Source organism: Condylostylus longicornis, unplaced genomic scaffold (assembly GCF_029603195.1).
Source record: "Condylostylus longicornis isolate FDR11 unplaced genomic scaffold, ASM2960319v2 ptg000037l, whole genome shotgun sequence".
Taxonomy (NCBI): Eukaryota; Metazoa; Arthropoda; class Insecta; order Diptera; family Dolichopodidae; genus Condylostylus; species Condylostylus longicornis.
In genome coordinates, this window is record NW_026578006.1 from 768,059 (window position 1) to 793,534 (window position 25,476).

At 22.4% G+C, this 25,476-nt stretch overlaps 1 protein-coding gene across 2 annotated transcripts; it reads right to left on the bottom strand.

Moving 5' to 3' along the window:
• Positions 1–534: 534 nt before the first annotated feature.
• Positions 535–23,578, bottom strand: LOC129608901 (bone morphogenetic protein receptor type-1B). Of its 2 annotated transcripts, none has more exons than XM_055520684.1 (4): positions 23,367–23,578; positions 2,393–2,577; positions 1,252–2,002; positions 535–1,185 (listed from the first exon to the last, which is right to left on the bottom strand). In XM_055520684.1, exons 1-4 carry the CDS (start codon positions 23,398–23,400, stop codon positions 626–628), a joined length of 1,530 nt encoding a protein of 509 aa, XP_055376659.1. In that variant the 5' UTR covers positions 23,401–23,578; the 3' UTR covers positions 535–625. The 2 variants fall into 2 exon arrangements, with proteins under 2 accessions (XP_055376659.1, XP_055376658.1); XM_055520683.1 differs by having other exon boundaries at positions 2,384–2,577.
• Between the last annotated feature and the right edge of the window lie 1,898 nt (positions 23,579–25,476).

Genomic DNA, 25,476 nt, shown 5'->3' on the forward strand with positions numbered 1-25,476 from the left:
TAAAAATTTATTGAAACTAAGTACAGTCAATTGAAAACTTTAAAACAATACACATTTAACTCCTTAAGATACATTGCCTTACACTACAAATCTATTACACCGTATTATTTTGTTTATCCAATTAACATTTATCAAATTTTTTTTTTCTAATTTATGCTGAATAAAATAATATTTTTTATATTATTGGTTAATAAAATATTTGAGTTTGTATATTTAGATTTTTGAAATTGTTTTTATCAAGAAAATTCAATATTTCCCATGATTTTTGTAAAGGACTAATTTTATTTATATAGATAATAATATAATACATAAATAATATGTACTTGTAATTTATTATATGTATAGTTAAAGAGAACTTAATAATATTAATAATTAAATAATATCTATTATAATCTTAAATAATATCTTCCTTAAAACGTATATAATTCAATGTTTTTTGTTATTTTTTTCATCTTTTTCCATATTACTTAATTCTTATCAAGTGTTTACTTATACAGTAATTATATATATATAAATATATATATAAATATATATATAAATATATATTATATGTATATTTATGTATGCATGTATTCTTAATAAATATTTTTGTTTCCTTAATTATTGTAATTTCATTTTAAAGATACTACACAATTTTTATTGTACATTCTGTTTCTAATCTACTTAATGTCTTCTTAACGCGTAATGCTGTCAGCCTTACGGTTGGATTTGGATGCCAACATTCTTGAATTATTTTCGATAAAGTTTGTAGTAGTTCATCCTCTTGCCAACGTGATGGTATTTCAGGTCTTATACCCTTAACATTTACTACAGCATGCATATCTTCAAATGTTGGATCTGATGAAACACAATCATAATATGGTAAAGCGTAGTCTTCGCATGTTGTTGTTTTTGTTCCAATTATCGGTGTATAACATCTACGGCACATTTCCCAAAATACTAAACTCACTGAGTACATATCGGCCATTTTGAATGCTTCAAATTGTAAAGGATTTAATGTTTGATTTAAAACTTCTGGTGCCATATAACGACGTGTACCAACGCGTGTATTTTGAGCTATATGAATTTCATCCAATTCACTTATATATTTGACAGCTAAACCAAAATCAGCGATAGCACATTGACCATTTCGTTTAACCAGAATATTCTTGCTTTTAATATCTCGATGTGCAATAGCAGGTTTTCCTAAAAATAAAAAAATATATTTATCGATTACAAATCATTAACTAATTAAAATATACAATAGCTTACCAGGTGTTCCAAATATTTCTGTATGCAAATGTGATAGTCCCGATGCTAAAGAGTAAGCCAACATATGAAGTTTTTGTACTGTTAAAACATTGGTTTGCAAATAATCATGTAAACTTCCCAATTCATGGTAATCAGTTATTAACAACATTTGAGTCCAAGAACCAGTACCTTTAATATCAGCAGCAATAAAACCCAATATATTATCGTGTCGCATCAAAACTGTTTGATAAATTTCAGTTTCTCTAAACCATGATGCTTCTTCAGTTGTAAAGAAAATTTTTACAGCAACTTTTTCATCACGCCATTTAGCTAACCATACTTCACCATAACGACCTTTACCAACAGAACGAACCATTTGTATTTGTTTTGCGATTGTTCTTTGAACTAACAACGGTAATCCGGATCCAGAACCAGAAGTTTGTTCAACCAATTCAGCTAGCGGTGATAATTGACTACCACACATTGAATCCATTAATCTCGGTTGCTTTTTAATTTTTTCACGCCGTCTGAATGTCAAATAAATAACAATTGTAACAACTATAAATGCTGATATACAAATTATCATTGAAGCAACTAATGCAAAATAATGAATTGAAGGTGGATCAACAACTGAATCTTGTGGTTCCAAAGAATTGTCTTCACTAGATGTAGATTTTTTTGGTAACATTGGCAGAGCATCCTTATTACAAAAATCTGTTTGACAGCAAACAATATTTTTTCCATGTAAATGCGGTACTTGTCCAACTTTACACTAAAAAATAAAGGAAAAAGTAAAAACAAAATTAATATGATATTACTTATGAAATTGTTATCATGCATAAAAATATTCTCACAAAAATATACATATATATGAAATGTATGTATGTTTGTATTTACAATATTTCAACAAAAAATGTGATTATTTTTTGATTAATAGCATTATTATTATGAAAGCATAAAATTATAACTATAGCATTCGTTAACTAATTTGCAACTAATTTCAGTAAATTTCATTATTATGCAATTTTATATAATTTTTTTAACAAATTTTTCAAAATTAATTACATATTTGTTTTTTAAATTAAAAAAAAAAAATTTAAAAAATAAAAAGAAATTATTCAATAAACATTTCACAATAATGCTATCATTTCACCTGGTTCACCTGGAATAGTCCACCACTTTCATCTGGAGAAATACAACCAAATGTTCGTTCTTCTTCATATCTTCCATTATATTCATCATAAAATTCATCTACTGAACTAAAACAAAATCCACCAGGTTTTGTTTCACATGTGTCATTTGTATGGCTTGGACAGCTACCATCGCAATAGCAGGTAAGCACTCGCCCTGTAAATAAAAGAAAAATTGATTTTTAATTAATACTTAATTAATAAAATTAAATTTATTGAAAAATTTAAAACAATATGAACAACAAAGCAAACAAGATGCACTTAGACAAAATATCAACAAAATTTATTTATATATTTTCAATGTTTTATACAAAAAGAATAAGGAAAATTACAATATCAAGCCAATTTCAATGATTCACAAGAAGGTAATTTAAATGGAGAGAATAGTGAAAATTAATTTTCATCCCCTGTAATTGACAATATTTTAAGTGTTTTATTATGCATTATGTCATCAGTTCAATAGTGCAAGTGAAACTACACTAGCGCTGTTGAAAAATGATAACTTACTCGTATGCTTACTTATTGTGTATGTACATATAAATGTCAATCTAGACAACTCTTCTCAAATTGTCAATCTAGACAACTCTTCTCTGATTTAAATACATAAGTCCATTGTTGTCTATCAAATTAACCAAAATATTTTTCTTGACATTGCCAACACTAATTTGTAAATATTCGACAACAGTACAACATATAAATTTTAATAGAAATAAAACAGAGTTATCAAAATATTTTTTTTCGAAATTGAAAGCTAATCAAATTATTTGAATAAAAAAATAGTAATGCATTTTTCTTTCAACATACTTACACCAATACTTCAACAATCCCAATAAATACACCCCAATTTAATATCATAATTAAATACATGAAATACGTCAACAAGTGACATTAAAATTAATTAGATAATTTTATAATTACGACACCTTTTTTTATAATTTTTTTTTTAATTTTATATCATCCTACATACAAAGTATAATGAAAATAAAAAACATATTTTCTTTTTTTTAATTTAATAAGCAAGTAAAAGATTTTTTTATTTTAAATTTTATTCATTTTATTTAAAATAATTATTTTTTAAATCGAATTTTCAATTAAGAGCTTTTTTTATTTCATTAAAATTATGAAATTTTATTTCAATTATAAAAGAACGTTTTACGAATCAGTAGATTTTAAATCGAAATAAGAAGTCGATTAATCGATTTTATGAATGATTTTGTATAATGCTCAAAATTAAAATTATATGAACGAAATTGACGAAAACTGAAAATAATTATGTAATTGTAGCACAAATTATGAAATCATCAAACAAAAGTCATTATTATATTTGAAAAATACACCGTCGCCTCATATTTTCAAATATGAAACATATATCTTAATGAAATTGCAATTATATATTCATGTTTTGCACAAATTCATTAATTTATCGAAAATGAGTATTTGTTTATATAATTGAAGGTAGTGTATTCTATTGCGTATGGAATCAGGTATGTCATTTGATGCTTAAAATAGTTTTGACAAATAAATTAATGCTGTAGGCTTACTTTTAAGCTCTATAATAAAATCTCGTTTTAAGAATATGAATTGTTTAAAATCCAATTATTTGTAATATTTTGACTTGTAATTGACAAAATTCAGTTTATAAATAAATTTGTAATAAAGTAAATTTTATTTTTTTCAAAAAAAAAATTTTTTTTGTCAAAAAACTGTCTGAACTAAAAATGTATAAAAAGAAAAGAAGAATAAATTGAAATGTTTTGTACAGGAAATTGGGATTGCCCAAGCTAACAAAACATAGTAAATAATATATGTACATATTCTAATATATATACATACATGCATATGTATATTTTTACATAAGTTTCACATTTTTGTTTTTTTTTAAATTTTGTATTATTTCCGCTAGAGATCTTTTAGTACACCCACATAACGTCATAACTAATACAAAATATAATTATGTAAAAAGTTAAAAAATCATAAATCTATGAAGCATTTATTAAAAAATATATTTATATAAATTGTATATATGTACATATAATATTGAAAATGATTGGAAACACGTTTGCAATACTTATACCATATGAATTCATTCATTTATTCTCAATTCGTTCATTCATAAATTTTCTATATACTTATACTTAATTCTTACATTCACAAGATTTCTTCAATATTTTTCATAATAATTATTAAAAGTAACAGATGAATTTATGTACATGTATATTTGTGTATATGTATATATATGAGTTGCGCTTTACATGCAATTTATATAATATGCAAACTCAATATTCATATTATGTTATTGTTAAAAATAAAATTAAAGGGGCATATTATGGGGAGATTTTCTAAATAATTAAATATTCTACTATATATACATGTATGTATGTATGTAGGTAAGCAAATATAGATTTTATCTGGAGAGAAGTGAAAGAAAAAGAGAACAAAAAAAAAAAAAAAATAAATCAAATTAATTTTTTCCAGTTTTCAAAATGTATTTAAAAATAAGTCATTTGGTTCACAGCATCCCAGAAAAAGATAACAAAAAAAAAAAAAATAACGAGTGAAATAAATACCGCACATATATGAGCATGTACATACATACAAATACGCATAGCATTTACTGTAGGTTGCGGAAATTGCAGATTACATAATGAATACCAGCAGATCTTGAAAAAAAAATCTTTATTTATTGAAAATTTATGGGTTGAAGCTTCTAAATCCCATATAAGATTGAATTTTGCAATTTTTGTTTTTTCTTATTTTATAATTTTTCAATTTAATGTTTAATATTTTATCTAATTATATAAAAAATTGTGTACTATTCTATATTATATAAAGTATGTCGGAATATTTTAGTATACGCTCCATTTTGTTTTGAAAAATCATAATGATTTATTGTGACATAATGAAAAAATTATTATGACAAAATATAATTGGTTATCAATTTTGTTTTATAACTCGAATTCTATATATGTATATACATACATACATATTTATTATAAAAATTCTTATCAATTATAAAATTGAAAATTAAATTAAAAAATAATTATTAATGAAAAATATATTTGATATAATTAGGTTCATAAGCCTGTTTATTAAAAAAAAGTTTTTCAAGTATTCGCATAGGAAACACAATTTGAAACTGGTCTAAAGCGACAAATTAACTGTGTTTGTTGAGGGCAATTTTAAATAAATTGTAAATACGAAAATAGTTTTTGTTTTTTTATTAAAAAGAAGAGAAATGAGTAAAAAATTAATGACTCTTGCTTACAATTTTTACAAAAAATATTTTTCATAAAAATTTAAAAATAAATTATTGCCTCTTATTTTCTATTTTGTGTAATTTGTCTGATTTTTTTAATTTTTTCTCTGCATTAATGGTGAACAGTAAATGTCTGGTTAATCTTGCAATTTTCCCTAAGAAAACCCTTCCAGCAATATTGTTTTTCAATTGAAAGGATGAATTCAAATTTTCGCTGATTTGAGTTGAGTCTAAAAATTTTTTATTTAAATTTTTTTTTTGAAGTAACAAATGAAAATTTTGATCAAAATGTTGAATAATGACATTTTATGAGTTATTTAAATTAAATTTAGTATTAGAAATTTCGAACAACAAAATACCGGGTTTGAAAAATCTGAATTTCATCCATGCAGTAATTCACTAATACTCGTAAAATGTCTCTTTTTATTTGTGCTCTTCATATTAATTATAGTTTTTATATAAAAAAAATGTGAGTACTGCCGTCTTTTAGAAATTTTTCTAAATTAACTGAGAACTTTTAAATTACTATTAATATTTTCTATCTATTGTAACTTTATTTTTTTTCTCATCTACAATAGTATTTATATCCGGTAAAGTATTTTATATAATTTTCAATACAAATAATAAATTTAATAGACAATTTTATATGATCATACATCAAATATTTTCTCAGTCACTTGCTATAATAAAAAAAATTTTTTTTTATTAATTTCAACTGCATATATAAAACATTTCATTTAATGTATTGTATTAAAGTTATGTTTCTACATTTCTTAAATTAAATACCTAATTTTTTATAATTTATAAATGTTATATAAAGAAAATATAATAATGTATATTGTACGAGTATAAACATAGAATATTATTACAAGAATTTTATTTAGAATTCATATCAGAATATCAAAGTTTAATTCATTAATTATTAATTTTAATGTAAATATAATTAATGAATTAAAATCAATAATCTCTATAACCATTTTTATTGGGAACAACAAAAAAAAAAATTACTAATATTAAACAGTTATACAAGTTTTAATTACATTTCAAAAAACAGGAAATAATAGTTAATACGAATTAGAAATTATTTATAACCCTTTAAATAGATTACTATTAAAAAATACTAATTATTTTCTGCTTGACATACGTTAGTATTACGTATTTTTATTTAAAATAATAATTAATTTAAAACAGAGGTAAGTATAACAATTTATAATGAATTTTATAATGAAAGTCACGTTTTACAAAATGATAACGTTATACAGAAGTCAATATAAGTTTAAAATATAAAAATTGTGTTAATTTTAACATTGCGAATTTATTAACTTTTAAAAGTTTAATTTTAAGAATATTAAAGTTATAAATGATTAAAAATGCATTGAATTTTCTTAAACATGAAAAAAAGAGACAAGAATAGGTACTAGTTTTAAGGAAAGTATGTATGTAATCATTAGAAAATTAAATTTTACATGCAGAGCTAAGTTTTTGGCGTAACACCTTAAAATCAAAATTTAATAAGCAAAATGAGGTACTGTATAAAATAAATTTAATTTTAAAAGCCTTTTTAGTCAAAACTCGATGATCATAAAATGCGCCTCTCTTCAGCGCACACAATAACTTTAACATTTATGGACGAAACTAATTAATATAAGAAAATGTGCAAGAATTAATACATGAGAAGAATATAAAACAATTAAAGAAAACATATCAACACTTTCAGGTTTTTATAACAGCTGAATTATTGAATTCTCCGACTGTTTACATTTACATTTAAAAATCAATATTTTTCTTGAAATCCAATATACATTTGATCAAGTCTTAAATAAATATTAGTAATATATTATGTACTTAAAATTCTTCTTAAAAAATATCAAAGAGAAAAAGGAACGAAACATCAATATTTAATTTCAATATTTTTGTGTAAACTAACCTTTATCTAAGGAAATTTAAAATTACAATAATTTAAATAAATTAAAATTCATTTTTATCTTAAATTGTATATATGTATATACATTGTTGTATGTATATATGTTTATGCATATTATATGAGTAAATATTTATTTATATTTATTCAAAATCATTTCTCATATGTTTATAATATAATTATTCTCATACAAACATTAAGAATGTGTATATATATATATATATATATATATATATATATGTTTGTATATATGTGTAATAGGTGTGTATATTTGAATATTTTATACAAAAGATGAAAATCATATGAATTGAGTTTTACATTCATTTAAATCAAAATCAGTATCTATGACATTAAATCGTTTCCATCTTATTGGAATATTTTGGAACTTTAAGAATTTAGATATTGTACAGAGAGTTGCCACTTTTGGTGATTTTGCACCAAAATTGGTTAGTTTATGTTTTGTATGGTTACATAGTTTCTTTTTCTGTATATTGGTTCTTTTTTTCTGTTTTAGTTAAATTGGAACAAATTTCCCTACAGACATCTATTGTTTAATTTTTGCCGCACTTTTTCATACAACATTTTGTTTTTCTATACAATGATTGTTTATACATGTGACAGCTACCATATACATTCATATTATCTCAAAACCTTTAACCAATGATGACCGTATTATCATATTTGTTTATGCTGTAGTTTCAGTACTGTTGTAGTACTGTTCAATTGTTTCTATAAAATATAACTTAATAACTTTTGAAATGTTTTTGTATGGCAGCTACTCAAAATATTGCGTCGGTCACATTCAATTAAAATTTATAATATCATAAAAATATATTATTTGCAAAAATATATTGAATTTAACTTATTAGTTTTTGAATTATCGCTGGAACAGGCAGACGAACACACGTTCATACGGATATAAATATGGTAAAATATATTGAGGCTAACAAACCGATTCCTTTTTTCTTGATTTGATGAGATCTCAGAGATGGTTACAAACTATTCCTGACAATGGTAACCCTAATGGCACATAGAAGAGAAAAAAAATTAAGAACAAGGGAAAGGGTAAAATGAGAAGGAAAAATATTTTTATTTGAAAAATTTTTCATTTCTTTATTTTTATTTATTATATTATTCTATTTCTTTTTTTATCTCTATCTTCAATGATTTTATGAATTGGATAACAATAATACATAAATTTTAAATTGAATAAAATGATTTTAAGATTGAAACTCGACAAGAAGAGGAGAGCATGAGAAGGAGACATAAAAACAAGAAAAAAACATAAAAGAATGAGGAAAAAAAATACAGTCTAAGAAAAGAACGTGTTACGTGATCAAATGAAACGAATAACAAAATAAAAAGAATGGGACTTTGCTCTCTGATTTTCTGCTCTCACTATTTAGTTTTTTTTTTCACAAATCTTGTTTTTACCTTTTTGAATACGTTTGTATATAAGTATAAACATATATGTAGATATGAAAAAAAGTGTAGGTGCACAACATAAATTTTAAGTATAAATGAATGAATATAGATTCGTGTTTAAGTTTGCAGCTATATAAGTTTATGTATAAATTTATATATGTACTCGTACGAGTATGTAAACATACAAATGCAAATGTTACGGTGAAACTTCGTATTAAATAATTAATTCATTTTTTTCCTAGCAGCATATCAAGATAGGCACAACGTTTAATAACATTCAGCGTAACATTTACTACTTATACAAATTTAGTGCATTATTTAGAGTTATATTATATAGCTATACAGAATATACGAAATTTATTCGTACGGGACATTTGCACCTAATACACATATTGCACATATTGTATACACACATGTACAAGAGTATGCATATTTTTGCTGTGTACATATGTAAATGTATTGCGATTTGCATTATGTGTTGTTTTTGTTGTAATTATGATTTTCTTTAAAATTAAATTTTCATGTTATTTATGTAATAAGCATATGTTACATAGAGAAGTAACGTCATGTACCTATTGTAAATGCATTAAAACATATGTTTTTTTTTAAATTTTTAATTCAATTACAGTAGAGTGCTGGCAAATGAGAAAATTAATTGAGATTACTTAATGAAATGACAGTACCTAAGCCTTATTATTGTGAATCATTGTTGTGCTTGTTTTTCACTTCTCTAAAGATTACAAAATTTACATTACAACTATTCCTTTTATAATTTCTTTTTGCCAACAGTATGGAAAGGAAGATTTATTTTCAGCTAAAAAGCTATGTCCAATGAAATTCAAAAGGTGGTTTTGTGATATAACAGTAACATTATAGAAAATTTTATAAAATAAGTGTTTAGATTTCAAATTCGCAGACATAGAACAATACAGCTCGGTTATTATTGTTAAAATGAAGTTTAAGATAACAAAACAGTCAATTATGGTCCAAGCGGGAAATTGGCTAGATGGTTTTTATTAACAATATTGCTGAAATCTATAATTGTGAAGCTCAATTTATGAAACTCAAAAATTCTACCAACCCGACTATTAATTTAATTTCTGCTTCATGATATACCGTTTACTGTAAATGCTTGTAATACAAATATTAGGTATAAATTTGCATATATGCACAATATGTACATGCGCATGTGTGTATATGTATATAACAAAATAACCTGTGTATGTGCATATGAATTTTTTGTTTGATTTTGATTGCCATACATAATTTTCTTATGAACTACTTCATTTTTTATAATAAAACTTGGTGTCTTATAGTATTTATGAACTTTATAATTTTTTTTTAATTTTGATTCGTTGTTTTCTTCTTTTACCTTATAAATATTCGAATATTTTTTATTTTAAACCAATCTATATCTTTGATTTTTTATTATTTTTGGGTGATCATTAAAAAAATTTGAATGAAAATAATTAATAAAAAATATCAATAACAAATAAATGAGAAAACATAGAGCTGCATGTATTTATGAATGTTTGTATGTATATAATTAAGTCAACTTGCGTAAGACTAGTATAATAAAAATTATAATGAATTGTTATTTTATTAAAATGAAAAAAAAAATAATATTCATTAGAAAAAATAGAAAAGAAATATGCAAATTATTTCGAAAAAAAACTGGGGAAAAAATTAATATATGCACGTGACATAATTGAAGTCTATATGTTTTTTTTTATAAATTCATTTACATACATTTTAAATATACATACATTCATATACGCTCATAAATGGTTTTTTTTTTATTTGAAATTTTGCTTAAATTTTCTTCTTCTGAAACCTGACCTTCCGTTATCTTACATTATTAATTTCTTAACTAAAAAAAATATTGTACAACAATGTTGCTCCGCAAATTAATTAATAGTTGCTTAATGTTTTGAACCATTGAGCGACACTGTACTTTGAGGTAAAATGTTTTTATAGTTGCCTAAAAAACCGAAGTATTTAGAGAACGTTGTTTTCAACAAATTATTGTTACAATAGAGCATATGTTTGTAAAATGCCTATTTAATATACGTTTGTATATTAATTTAGGCTGTGAAGAACGAAAACCATCCCATATGAACTATATTTGCACATAAGTCAATTTCATAGAAATAGAAATCATTAACATTTTTGCATTTTATTTAATTTCTCAATAATTTCCAATATTATTCAAGCTTAAACTGAAATCGTGAATTCCAAAACTTTTCCAAATTTAACAAGAAAATACAAAAAAAAGAAAATTAAATAATTTTCTAAGAAAATTTGATAGTACCAACTTAAATTAATTGCACAAATTAATTAAAATGAAAATAAAATGTACAGCTTCAGGAAAATCCAATAAAAATTGGAAAACAAACAAGAATCAAGAAAATAGTAACAACGAAATGATCAACTCTTAGAACAAAGGCATTAATTGTAGAAAACTAAAAATTATAATTTACATGACTTTCAATTTACACCATTTAACCGGATCTTAACGTCAATTTAAGATAAATATTATATTATAAGTAATCATTAGGAAATTGTTTGATTTTTTAATTAGCTTCTACATACTTATAGATACATATGTAGATATTTTTTATCTTGCAAAATGTTTTATTATTCAAATGTACCAAGTTTTATTATTCAAATGTATTAAAAACAAAAGGCAAATATTCGCTTCTTAGAAATAGAAAAGAATGTGTTAAAATAAGAAACTAAGAAAATATTTAAAAATAAAATTAAAATGAAGCTATAAGAAAAATTTAAATGTGCAAAAAAACAAATGAAATTCTTAAAAGACTGCCAATATTCACTGCTTTAATATTAATTTTAGATATACAATATTTGCACAGTATAATAACTTCATTTTTTTAGGAATATTATATATGTGATCTCTAAAAAACAAATCTCTAAATGTTGTTAAAAATCAGAGCAAAAAGCAATGGCGGACAAAATTTTCATTTAAAAATACAAAAAAAAAATACGAGAATAAGTGAATTTTAATTGTTATAGTTTCACTGTGCTCGTCTGTCCGTTCATTATTCCAATTACAAAATTTCGACGCAATTTATGATTTAAAAAAAAATTTTAAATTTTAAATGCAAATGACAATTTGTGAAAAATTCTAATCTCAATAATCCGTGAACCCCCTAAAAATACGCAATTTTTGAGAATTGTTTTGTATAATGACATTCATATAAAATTCTAAAAACCTTAGAAAGATAATTATTTGCTTTTGAGTCTAAAGTAAGTATGAACAAACGTTACCATAATAAAATTATTCTTAAAATTAATTTCCATATTGAGATCAATTCAAAACTTCAATTACTCTTTGCTCTATTCAATACCTTATTAACTTATATTAACAACTCACTTATCTTAACATCTTCTGACATTAATTAGTTCATATAAATACGAATTTACTGTATGTAAAAAGCAATTCCATTTTTAAAAAAATGTTTCGAATTTTTTTATATTCAATTTATGTTTCCTATAGCTTAATATTAACTATTTTGTTTGAAAGTATGTGTTTGTTATATTACTTTAAAAATGATTTTTCAATCTTATAATTACAAATTGTCTAAATAGTAATTAATTATTTAATAAATATTATAAATTATTAATACCAATTAACTAATTGAAGTCAAAGAACAAAAAACTAACAATTTTGAATTCGAATTTAACTTTGAGGTAATCAAAATTTTTTGGATAATTATAAGCTTGTTGAAAAATTTTGATATAATAATGAGCATGTCAAATTAAAACTTAATGGAAAATGAAAATTACTTGAATCAAAAAAATTAAAAATTACAAATTAATTACAGATAAAGTCAATTTAATTTTCAAACATTACTGACTCAATTAGTTGCTAGGAAATATTTATATTTTGGAATTTAGTATAGAGTTCTATAAAATTCAGTGTACAAATTTTCCGAAAATTTTTCTAATAAAAAATTGGTAAAAAATGGATTAAAAATAATTTTACATTTTTATCAAAATAATTTTGTGTGTTAAAATTACAACCATTGCCTTTCATTTCACTAAATTAAAAAGAATAATGTTCAACCTATAAAATGAAATTTGATCTCATATCTTGTTAAGAAGTTTTTTTTTTAACATGTACTAGATTACTTCTAATGTAAACTATAATTAAAAAATTGATATTTATAAGAACAATACTATATTTATTTTTCCATTTAGATTAATTTGTTAACAATTCAGTTAACAATTTAATTGACTATATATGGTGTATAGTGTATAAGGTGAGAGATGATTTTCATATAAACTCACTTACTTTTACCATTGTGTTTTTCATTTTTCAAACATTTTAATTAATTTAATTAAACCATTTATTAAAGATAATAATTTCCTTAATAAAACAAAAAATAAATTTTCATTTAATATTGAATTTAATTGTTCTATAAAAAAAACATAGGAATAGAAAATCATTCATCTATATTTTAAAAAAAAAAAAATGATTTGATAAGTTTTGCGTGTCAACTTTTTAATGTTCCTACACATAGGTAAGGTATCTATGGGTAAAGCTATACAATATCTGTACGATATTTAAAGATTATTTTTTCTTTTATGTGTTTTTGTATTTTTTCATTTTGTTTGATATTAATCACCTGAATTCACCTTAAAACCAATTAATCAATCAATAAACATATACACACCTGTATGAAATATTATAACAGCATATTATGATATGGGGAATAAAATGATTTAATAGATTATTTGATTTTTACAAGGTGACTCAAAAAAAAAAAATAACAAATTTAAACACATAATAAAAATTATTAAAGTAAAAAAAATAGCCTTTTAAATCCTATAGGAATAGGGGCACTTTTCCCTATAACAAGTGAAAATAGTGCTTTTAAAAACAATGGAAAATTTTATATAACAATATTTTTAAATATTGCATACATCTAGGATGAGGTAAGAAAAACTGAAAGACGTGTAAGATTTAAATGATGATGATTTACGATAACTTTCTGCATTCATAGAAATTTGGAAAAGCTTGCAGTTTCGGAAATATAAAGTGACAAAAATTCAAATTATATAAATTTCGAGAAAGGATTACTTGAGAGGCAACAGAGATGTTAAAAAATTTTCTTCTAACAAAATAAGTATTTAAAATCTGCTAAAATTTCAGATTTATGTATATACAAAATGCGGTCTAGAAAAAGACAATATCAAAAATTTGAAAAAAAAAAACATATGAAATTTCAGTTTTCTATCATCAAGGATGTACAAGTTTTGTAAATGGTTTCACGGACGGACGAACAAACCGACAAGGTGACACTACGAAGCACTTTTTTTCAAAAATTTTCTCAAAAATTTTCTCAAAAATTTTTTTGGAAAAGCGCTAAAAATTGAGTTCAGCAAATCTAATAAGGTATTGATTTGCAGTCATGTTCTCAAACATACTGGAATATTTTCGGAAAAGATATCTTCAAAATTGTTTTCGAAATTTTTTGGAGTTCTTTCGTTAAAAGTAGCTTAACTTTTATTGGAAATATAAAAATTTTTAATGTAAAAGCACAAAATTTGTCCAATTTCAAAATTTTAAAATTTCTCATACCTAGACCACTCTGTAAGTTTATTTGTGTATATAATATGTATAATATACAATTTAAAAAAAAATAATAACAAAAGTAACATACATAAATAAATAAAAACAGCGTAGAGAAAAACAAAAACAATAAAATAAGCAACAAAGTCATATTTGCTATAATTATTGGGCTTTATGAAAACAGAAAACAGCGTTAAAAAACAATATAAATAATAAATAAATAAATAAATAAAGTATTGGAAAAAAAAAGATGGAAGAAAAGAAAAAAACAAAAGAGAAAATTAAAATTATCTTTTTTTTTTTTGAATTGATAAAAAAAAACACAAAAATTATAGAAAGAACAAGTATGTATTAAAAAAAAAATAGAAAAAAAAAAAAGCAAAACAACTTTTCTAGAAGGTGAACAACATATTTTTATAATTGATATCAAAGTTTTCATTTTTTATTCAAAAATAAAAATGTTAGTTAACACTTAGCTACTAATAGTTAATCGGTGCTAAAAAAAAAATTTAACTGAACTTCTTAAATGTTAATCTAGCTTTTTATTTTATAAATGAATAAGTGTTATACTTAAAACGTACATATTTGTAGGTATAGGGTTAAAAAGTTTATAGAAGGTGAATTGTAATCGCACATTGTCAAATATCAGGTTAATATTAATTTTATACGTACGTAATCATAAAATTTGAATTACTAAATTAGTTAGAACTTAATTGGAATCGAATCGGAGAAAATTTACCACTTCAACTAAATTCTTAGCTAACAAAAAAAATTACTATCAACCAAAACCAAAAAGTGATTGATAATCATGAAGGCAACAGTTGCCTTCATAATTACTTTACACTTTTTACTGTAAAGTCTTTAACAGTAAAATGTCAGATTTTTATTGAAAATTTTTAAATTTCATATTTAAGGTTTATATTATTAAAATTGAAACATTATTTCCCAAAACTGCTTCAATCCATGCTCCCATTCTAAACCTTATAAAAACGAGTTAAATGAAAAACCTGTAATTAGGGCAAAGTTTATGACGGTAGTCAAATTTGGAAATATAGTTAAAAATTTAACTGATTTCCGAAACCGAAGCTAACCCGAGTTCCTATATATGTAAGTAGATAAAATGGAATAATAAAACGATGTTGCCCAATAAAAGCTTACACCAAATTTGGATTCAAATGGATTTTTACACCTCAAATAGATCACTATTTTACAATTACTTTTTAAATGCACATTATACTTATATATCAATCTTTTAAGTATATAAATGTAATTTAATATAAAACATATTTTTATATATGACAGGTATATGTGCCTACTTGCTTGTCAAATTCGAAAATCAAATAAATCTTCTATATTACGAGTAAATATATTAAGTGTTATAATAAATATGACTACACATAAATATAATTTTTAATGTAAAAACAAATAATTTCAAAATAAATAAATAAATTATAAAAAAAAAATATATTGAATTATTTATAAATTTAAACAAAATGACGTTTTAAATTTATGTTTATTTTAATAGAAAAACGTCCATCATGACCTAATACTAGATTTGATTCTAATCCATCCAATTTTAATCTCTTATTTCTTATTCTCAAATTATAATATTAATCAAAATGTACTTATAATATATTAAAATTTACGTAGGTGCAATTATAAATAAAATAAATATAAATTTTTAATGAATAAATTAATTTCACATTATTACGCATATACTTAGCAAATGTTTTCTTATAAAAATTAAATCTAAAACAGTAAAATCTAACTATAAACTTATCTGTAAAAAAATTATTTTTTTTAATGTAATTAATCTAATTGAAAATAATAATATATCTAATTAAATTAATTATAAATTTTCATTAAATTTTTAAAACAAGACATAAGTAATAATAAATTTAATTCTATGACAACTAAGTATTGTAATTTTTTTTTTTTAATTCATCTACATAAAACAAGTATTATATACATATGTATTTACATATATATGCATATATTAACATAAACTAACACATGTACATATGTAGATATAATAATTATAAGTATATATATACGCATCTAATTACAGTAATCCCTTTTAAGATTTTCAAATCACTTTTATGGCTCTGAAATAATGTTGTTTATTTACGGCATTCATGCTTGTTTTTAACACTTTGATTTGACATTTTAATTATGAATTAATTATTATTATATATTATGAAAATGTGGGGAAAAAATAAAATTTGAAATTATTAATTCTTAAAACTAATTATGAATAATAATTGTTACTTGTCTGTATCTTAATCAGTTTGTTTTCTTTTTGATTTCATTTAGAAGTTGAGTATAGAAAATGGACGAAGAAGTTTGAATGCATGAAGTAGAACTAAACGAAATTAAAATTTTCGATTCCTCTAACCAAAATTTTGATTGAACTCTTTGGAATCAGGTCAAGCTCTTTTCTTGCCTCTGAAATTATATTTTATGGAAGAGAAATTCAAGTGAGAGAAAATGTATTCTTAAATAAAATTATCATTTCTTCAAAAATTTTAAGATAGTTGCAGATTGATTGACATATTAACTATATTAGTGCATTCTTGTGGCTATTAGTTTACTATATCATTTAGATTAATAGTTTAAATTCTAAAAAAATGATTATCATATTTTCTCAATTATATTTTTAGCAAAATTCTGGGAAAAATTTTAAAGTTTTTACTGCAAGTAAATATATTCGATAAAAATAAGAAATAATTTCAAAATTATAATTTCAACATGTTTTCGAAATTTCATGTACACATTTCTTTTTTTTTTTTAGATTTCATAAAGAAAAAAAAATGCTCTTAATTTTTAAGAGCTTAAGCTATTGTTTTATTACTGATAACATTTTTATACTGAAAATATAAAATTATAAAAATTAATAACACTTACTTAACTACACTGATAATATAAACTTAATACAAGTCATATATATGCTTACACGCAATTGAAATTAAGGTATACTTAGTATATACAAGTACACTTATATCTCAGTAATGATTGAATTTAAAATATGTATGGGGTCTACACTATTTTTGTTGGTTAATTCCGGAAACATGTAATTATCAAAATGTTTAAATATAAAAGAAAAATGTTGAGTTACAATATTAAGCATGAATTTATTAATATTTTTACATTAATCAGAAAAATAAAAAAATAAAATCTATTGTATTTTCTGCTATTAGCTTTAAAAATAAAATTAAAAAGTGTAGGTATTTATTAAAATTATGTAATAAAGTGATTTTGTCACGATTTTGTAATAAATAATATATTTTATTTTATTTTTTTTAATTTATGATATCAGATGTGATTCATGAGATTATCGACGGAAATGCAACAATAAGTATATAAGTACATTTCGTTTTACATAATTAAATGTCAATTAAACATATATAATGCACGTGCCTTGCAAATTTTATTGCACAATAAAAATTTCAACTTCAAACATATACCATAAAAGTCTGTATATTGTAATATGTACATTTTATTTGCTATATCACAGGCAACTAGTTAAAAATTCATCCTTAATAATACACTTCGAGAGTGAAGCAATGAAGGTTTCCCTTTATTTGTGAATTAAAATTTCGCACTCTCAAAATTTGAACTGAGAATTCCCCTAAACCCTTATAAAATTTGCAAGCGATGATACTTAGTATATGCCTACTTCCCTGAAATGTTGACTCAGTTACAATTTGCAGTGGTTAGATAAGAATTTCGCAATATAGCAATTTGGAACACAAGGTATGCAAGCATGTTTACGCAATTTTTTTGCTTTAGCACATAAATACATTTTGGAACGATTTCGTAATATACTGCATTATTGTTTTAGCCAGTAATATCAAATAAATTACAGCAATTAAATTAAAAATTTTTGGCATTTAAAGAATTTTGATATTTCATACCGCTAGTACATACCAAAGTTATATAGAATGTCTTAAAATTGTACGGATTTTATTGCATCTAAATAATATTAACATTGACGTTAATGTATTCAAAAATACAAAGTTCATTTAATATGCTTACATACTTATATAAAAATACCATCAAATATGTTATAATACACAAATTTGTAAAGTAAATAAATTTCTATATGTATCAACAAAAACATACTTAATCCATTTTTATCTATAAGACTTGGATTTTAATTTAATAAAAGAAACAAAACGTATAATGTGACACAAGTATTTATTTTTGCATAAATTCCGATAATAATCTACTAAATTCCCTAGATACATAATTTCTTAAACGCATTCAAAAACCAAACCCAATTATTCTAGTTTATTTTTTACTTTTCTTATAAATTCCAATTAATATTTCTACATATATAGTGTTTGCATGTTTGTACTTAAATAGATTATGCTATAATGCAACATTAACAAAAAAAAACAAAAACAATAACATAAAAAATCTGTACTACTTACATACATATTGAGTTCAGTGTAAAAATTGAAAATTTATTGCAAAATTATGCTTTTGTAAAAGAACCTACGAATATAACCGAACATGTATATGAACACTTATAATTTAAACGTATGTACGTATGTATGTACCTATATATATATATGTATTTTCTATGCATAATATAATTGTTATTTATACTAAGTAAAATTGCGCAGTATTAAGAATTATATTGGTTCCTGGAACTTTTAATACCTCGATTTACGATTTACCTTAAAATTTTTATGGAAAATTAAAAGAAAAAAACAACAAAAACTAAAAACGTTTCAGTCAATCTTAACCAACTGAGTTATACCCTACATTTGGATGCCGGGCAATTTGACTGTATACAAAATAGTTTTTAAAATATTTAAAATAATATTTTTGAGTTGAATGGCAGCTATTCGAATCCGTTTTTCGAATGGCTCCAATAACAATAGCTCTCTTGGAAGAAAAGCAACAATTTTTGAAAGTTTGTTAGTGTCGTACCGACGAACATGTCCAAACAAACCCAAAATGTTACGGTAAACAAAAATAAGTATACTTTTATAACTATTCACAGACGACTCCTTTGAATAGTTACAAACTCCATAACAAAGTTAATATACCGATCACTAAGGAATGTAGGGTTTAAGAAACGAAAATTCTTATGATATGACATCGTTTCTTTTTCTTCTTTTTCATATTTAACTTGCACAATACTTGAGTGAATAACCGTATCGAATAATATTGAAAATTAACCTGTGCATTTAATTTTGTTGATAAAAACATACACACATGTGCACAAATTTTTTTTGGTACGGTTGTATCATTTATGTATTTTAAGCGACACCTATATGATTTTCTTATAAGTTATTTTTATTTTTTATCTTCATTACTTTAGAATTGGTAAACATTATCAATAAATCAAGTACGCGCATACATAAAAAAAAAATTAATGATTTGTTTTGTTTATTAAGACTTTTTGATAAGAAAGTTTAAAAAAAAATTAAATTATTAAGAGCATAATGAGTGGAAATTAATTTCAGTAAATAAGTAATGAGTATTATACGAATTTAAAGGTGGTCAGATTCTTCGACAACAAATAATTAATATCGATTTGTTGTTGTCAATCATGTTTTCCAACACAGTCAAACATTTTGTTTGATTTGATGTGCAACCTTTTTGTATGATGAATATGTTCAATGAATAGGATTTTAAATGAAATTTTCGCTTATGTTTGATTGTAAAAATAGAATAAATACCAATTTGTTTGAGTAGTTGATTTTCTAAATATATTTTAAACGTAAGTATATGTAAAATTAATAAAGTCGCATTTAGATTGCGCATGTTCGAAGACTCAAAATGTCAACGAGAGTGGAATTAATATTCATTTATCAAAATATGAGGCAAAATTCAATTCTTTTTAAAAGTTACCTCAAATTTTAATAAATCTAACGTGAAAAAGTGTTAATCTAAGATAAATTCAATATTGTGGAAACATAACAAGAAGGTGTTTAAGGAAATTAACTTGTAATATTCAAAAATTATGACACATTTTAAGATATTTAATAGTTTAAAAATTTAATATGTTGTAAAACATGTTTGAAGAATAATGGACTAAAATTAATTGTCTCGTTAGTGTAATTAATTTGTGCTAATCAAATAAAATCGATCGTTAAATTTTCAATAAAAAGTTTTAAAAAATTGATAATTTGGCAACACTTAACCGATATTTATCTACATAATACATATATGCTTTATATGTGTACATATTTATCAATATATTGATTTAGTGTTTTTATTTACAAAGAAAAATAAAAGGAGGAGGTCATCTTGATGTCATATGACTATTAAGTACACAATGGATATCTCAAATATGAGTTAATGTTTGTAAATAAATGATGAGTGCATACTAGACACTACGGCCCAATTAAAAACTTATAAATGACTTCATTTTCTTCAATTTTTAGTATCAGAAAAAAAATATTACTTTTATTTTAAATATTAAATGCGTCGTAATTCAACTTATTTAGTAATTTTCGTATATGAGGGAAACTCATACATAATCATTCTAAGTAAGAAATTTTAGAATAGCATTTGATAAATTTACAGATTTACTTATTTATCGAAATATTTATTTTTAAAATAATTGAATCAACTTAGTAATGAATCGGTGTTTAGTGCAGTATCAAGTAGAACAGTTGATTTATTTGTAATTATCACCTTAATTTTGTAATCAGAAATTGTAATTCATTAGGAATCAGAATATTTTTTTTGAACATACATAGTTACATATACACATGGCTAAAGATAGAATTAAGTTAATTGGAAAACTCTTCTGAAATGTTAAAATTAATGAATGAATTTTACGATTTAAAACAATTTTTTTGTTGCTAAGTAATAGTTTTAATATGAAATGAATACTTATAAAAACTAAATCATAAAAATTTTAACTTAAATGTGATCACTTTACAAATTCCAAATGAAAAACGCCAGGAAAAAATATGCCTTTTGTTTTTATGAAAACGTACAAACTAGTATGACCCAAATTCGTGCTTTCATTTTCATCCAGTTTTATTTATAGAATTTTAGGTGTAACAAAAATACAAATACTCAAATATTTTTAAAAATTATTAAAATCAAATATTAATTTCCAAAAATATGTTTCAATATACATCTTTGAATATGTATACACACATAATGCACTTCCATTCTTAAGTGGTTTACGTAAAAAAAATACGTAGTGCATTAGATATAAGTGTTTGAAGAAATTTATGATTTTAAAAAAATTTTTTAATAAAAATCCAAAAAAACAAGTTCAAAATACTGAAAATTTTATCAAAAACAAAAAAATTCACGTGTTTCCGTGAACCGATTCCACAATTTGACACTAACAAAAATTCCATGCAGGTGAACTAGTGTTAATATTAATTCAATGTTAATAAAATGTAAGTAATGTAAATTAGTAGCATGGTAATTTTCCTTCATGTAACAATTAGTAATGTTTCATTGAAATTGAAATCAGAATTTTTGAAATATGTACTATTCTATACCCACCCCTGCAAAAACAAAATTAAATAAATTAAATATTAACTAAAGAATATATATTAAGATTAGATTGATTTTTATTGAGATTATAAAAATGGTTCAAAATTTCAAATATATATTCACGTACATACAATCATAAACTCATATTTTATTTTAATTTTGTGGAAAACAAATGAATAATTTTAAAACGTAAAAACACTCAAATTTTTATTTTGAAAATTATTTTTTAATTTTGTATTATATTCGTTTTCAAATTGTTGAAAAACATAAATTTACTTGTAAATTAAAAATACATTTATATATTAATAAAAATACAACAACATAATCTTTTATTTTTGGAAAAATTCACTGGAAATGACAAATTTTCGCTTGTTGTTATTTGTGTTTTTATATGAAGAAACAAATATCAATAATGTTCTGTTATTTAAATTATGATGTTATTATTTTCCAGCATTGACATTTTCAGGGATGTACAGAGTAAATGTTTCAAATAACGAATTTAAATACAATTTGTTTCTCAAACAACAAGAGATTTTACAACATTTCTAATATTTAAATGCAAGAACATTCAAAAAAAATGTCACTTTTTAGACTTAAGTGAAAAAAAAATATTTCACAGCCTCGTTTAATTAATACATTAATTACGAAAAATGTCATTATGTACTTACTTTCTTATGTTATAAGAAATTATAATAAGAATTATTGTACGAGTATATGTGCATCAATATCAAAAAAAATATAACTATGAACATTTAATTAAATATACAATTTTTGAATTTTTCTGGCACCTTTTAATTATATAATTTAAAAAAAAAAATCCATGCATATTATGAAAATTTCATTAAATATTATTTTTGGTTTATTTAATTTAAATTAGATAAAAAAAAATTCAATATCAAAATATTAACGAATATACACACAATTATTATATAAACAAACACATTTTCACAACAACAAGACGGCAAATCAAAATCAATAGAATAAAACAAAAGTGAAAAACAATAAGTTCCAAAATGCAAAAGTAAAGTATATACATATGTATGGCATGGTCGGTGTTCTTTTAAAAAAAAAAAAACAATAATAATAATAATAAGAAGAGGACAGCGACCAACATAACAAACAGAAACAACAAACAATCGCAGTGATAAAAACAACAACCAAAAACACTTTTTATATAAGCAAAAAGAGAAAGAAAATTAATTTAAAAACAAAAAAAAAAAAAACAAGCAATGCAACAAGAATAAAAAGGAAATTTTTATTTGAATTTACCATGTGCTCTTTTTCTCTGTGATCTCGGCGCCATGTCTGAATTTTATATGGGATTTTGTTGGCTTTTTGTTATTTTGTCCAGTAATTTTTAAGAGTTTTCAAAAAGTTGTTCCTTGATTTTAATTTTTATATTTGAATAAAATTCTCTATTATTTTTTTTTTTCTCATTCACTATAATTTTTAAATTCAATATTATTAATTGTTTTTTTTTTTTAGATCCAGCAAATTGAGAAAATTTTACAAAATAAAATTTTTCTGTTGTTGCTCTTTTTATTTTCCTATTACAACATTTTCAATTTAGAATTTTTTTGATTTTATTTTTATATTATTTTTTTATGTAAAATTTTTATTTATTCTTTTTTATTCTTGAAATTTCAAGAAAACAAAAAAAAAAAACCACAATATTTTTAAATTTATTTGAATTGTTTTGATTGTAAGAATCTCTTGTTTTTTTTTTTTTCTAATTTTTTTTTTCTCTTCTCTTATTGTTGTTGATTGATAAGTTTTTAATTAAGAATGAATGAATTATTTCTCTTCAATCATAAAATTAATCTATCACAGATGATTTTATGTCTTTCCTTTTTCCTTATTCGAGTTTTTTATTTATTTTCTTACTTATTTGTTGTTCTTTCAATGTATTCTTTAATTTTATAATTAATTATTTTTTAAATATCACTATTATATTTTGTTTTTAAATGATTAATTAACCATTAATTTTGTTCATTTGTTATAAATATTAGGATTTTTAATTTATTTAATTTTATTCTTTCTTTTGTATTTTATTTTAAATAGAAGCACTTCTAATTATTAATTAAACACCTTTTAATTTTTTGGAGGTAAAGTGTAAAAATTTTTCTTTTCTTTATCGATTTCTGATTTCACTGTAATTTTTTTTTGTTTTAACAACAAGTTTTTTGTTTTAAAAAAAAATGTTCTTGTTTTAACAAAAAAAGTTTTTGATTTAAAAAAAAAATTTTTTTTAATACTTTTAATTTATTTTTATATTTTTTCGTATTTAGGTAATTAGTTCACATATGATAATTTTTTTTCTATAATTTGGAATAAATTTATATTATTGTAGAACACAAATTATTTGTTTTTCAAATTTTTTTTTGTTATTATATTATACTTTAATTTTTTTTGAATTTGTGAAAAAAAATTGATCTGTTTTTTTTTAATTCATTATAATTTTTCACCCAAATTACAAAATTTTTCTTTTATTTATTTGTTTGTTATTTTTTTTTTAATCCTTTGAAATATTAAACCCACTTGTGCTTCAACATTATTACATTATGTATGTATATAAATATGTTTAACACAATATTCTTAGCAGAATGTTTGTACACAGTGAAAAAATATCAGTTCATTAAAATTACAAAAATCACAAAAAAAAAAAACAGAAAAATACCATAATATAACAAGATCAGAAGAGGAGCAGAAGAAAATCAGAAATGAGAAAAAAATTCAACGATTTCCGCTGCAGAATCTTTAAATGTAAGAAAAGAAAAAATATTTTTATTTAAGTATTTTTTTTCTTTTAATTTTTTTTTTCATCATTTTATTTTTATTTTTAAAGCATATATAATTTTTGTATTTAAATATATAAGTGTATAGAGTTTATAATGAATTTATTTTACGCATATATACAAATTTATAAATGTACATACATAAGTACATACATTCAAAAATCTGTTTGTACATAATATTTTGGCATTTAAATTATATTTCGTTAAATATACTTTATAATATATAAAAATACATATATACATATATATATACGTACATAAATATTATTTAATAATAAATTTTCAATTTCATTTGAAATTTATTTTTAACAATGTGTATGTAGGTACATTCATACAAGACTGTATGGCTCATTTATGTGATTAGATGATGTCTAGTCGCGTGATTTATTATTTTATGTAACAGAAATAATGTCAAAAGAGAAAAATAAATATATATATATTTAAAGGAAATTCAAAAAAAAAAAATTCAAATTATAAGTATGTTATATATTTTTATATTATATATGTGCATATATGTATATATTAATCTAATTATGATGTGTGTACTTGCGTATACATTTTATAAAAAATTATACTTTAACAAA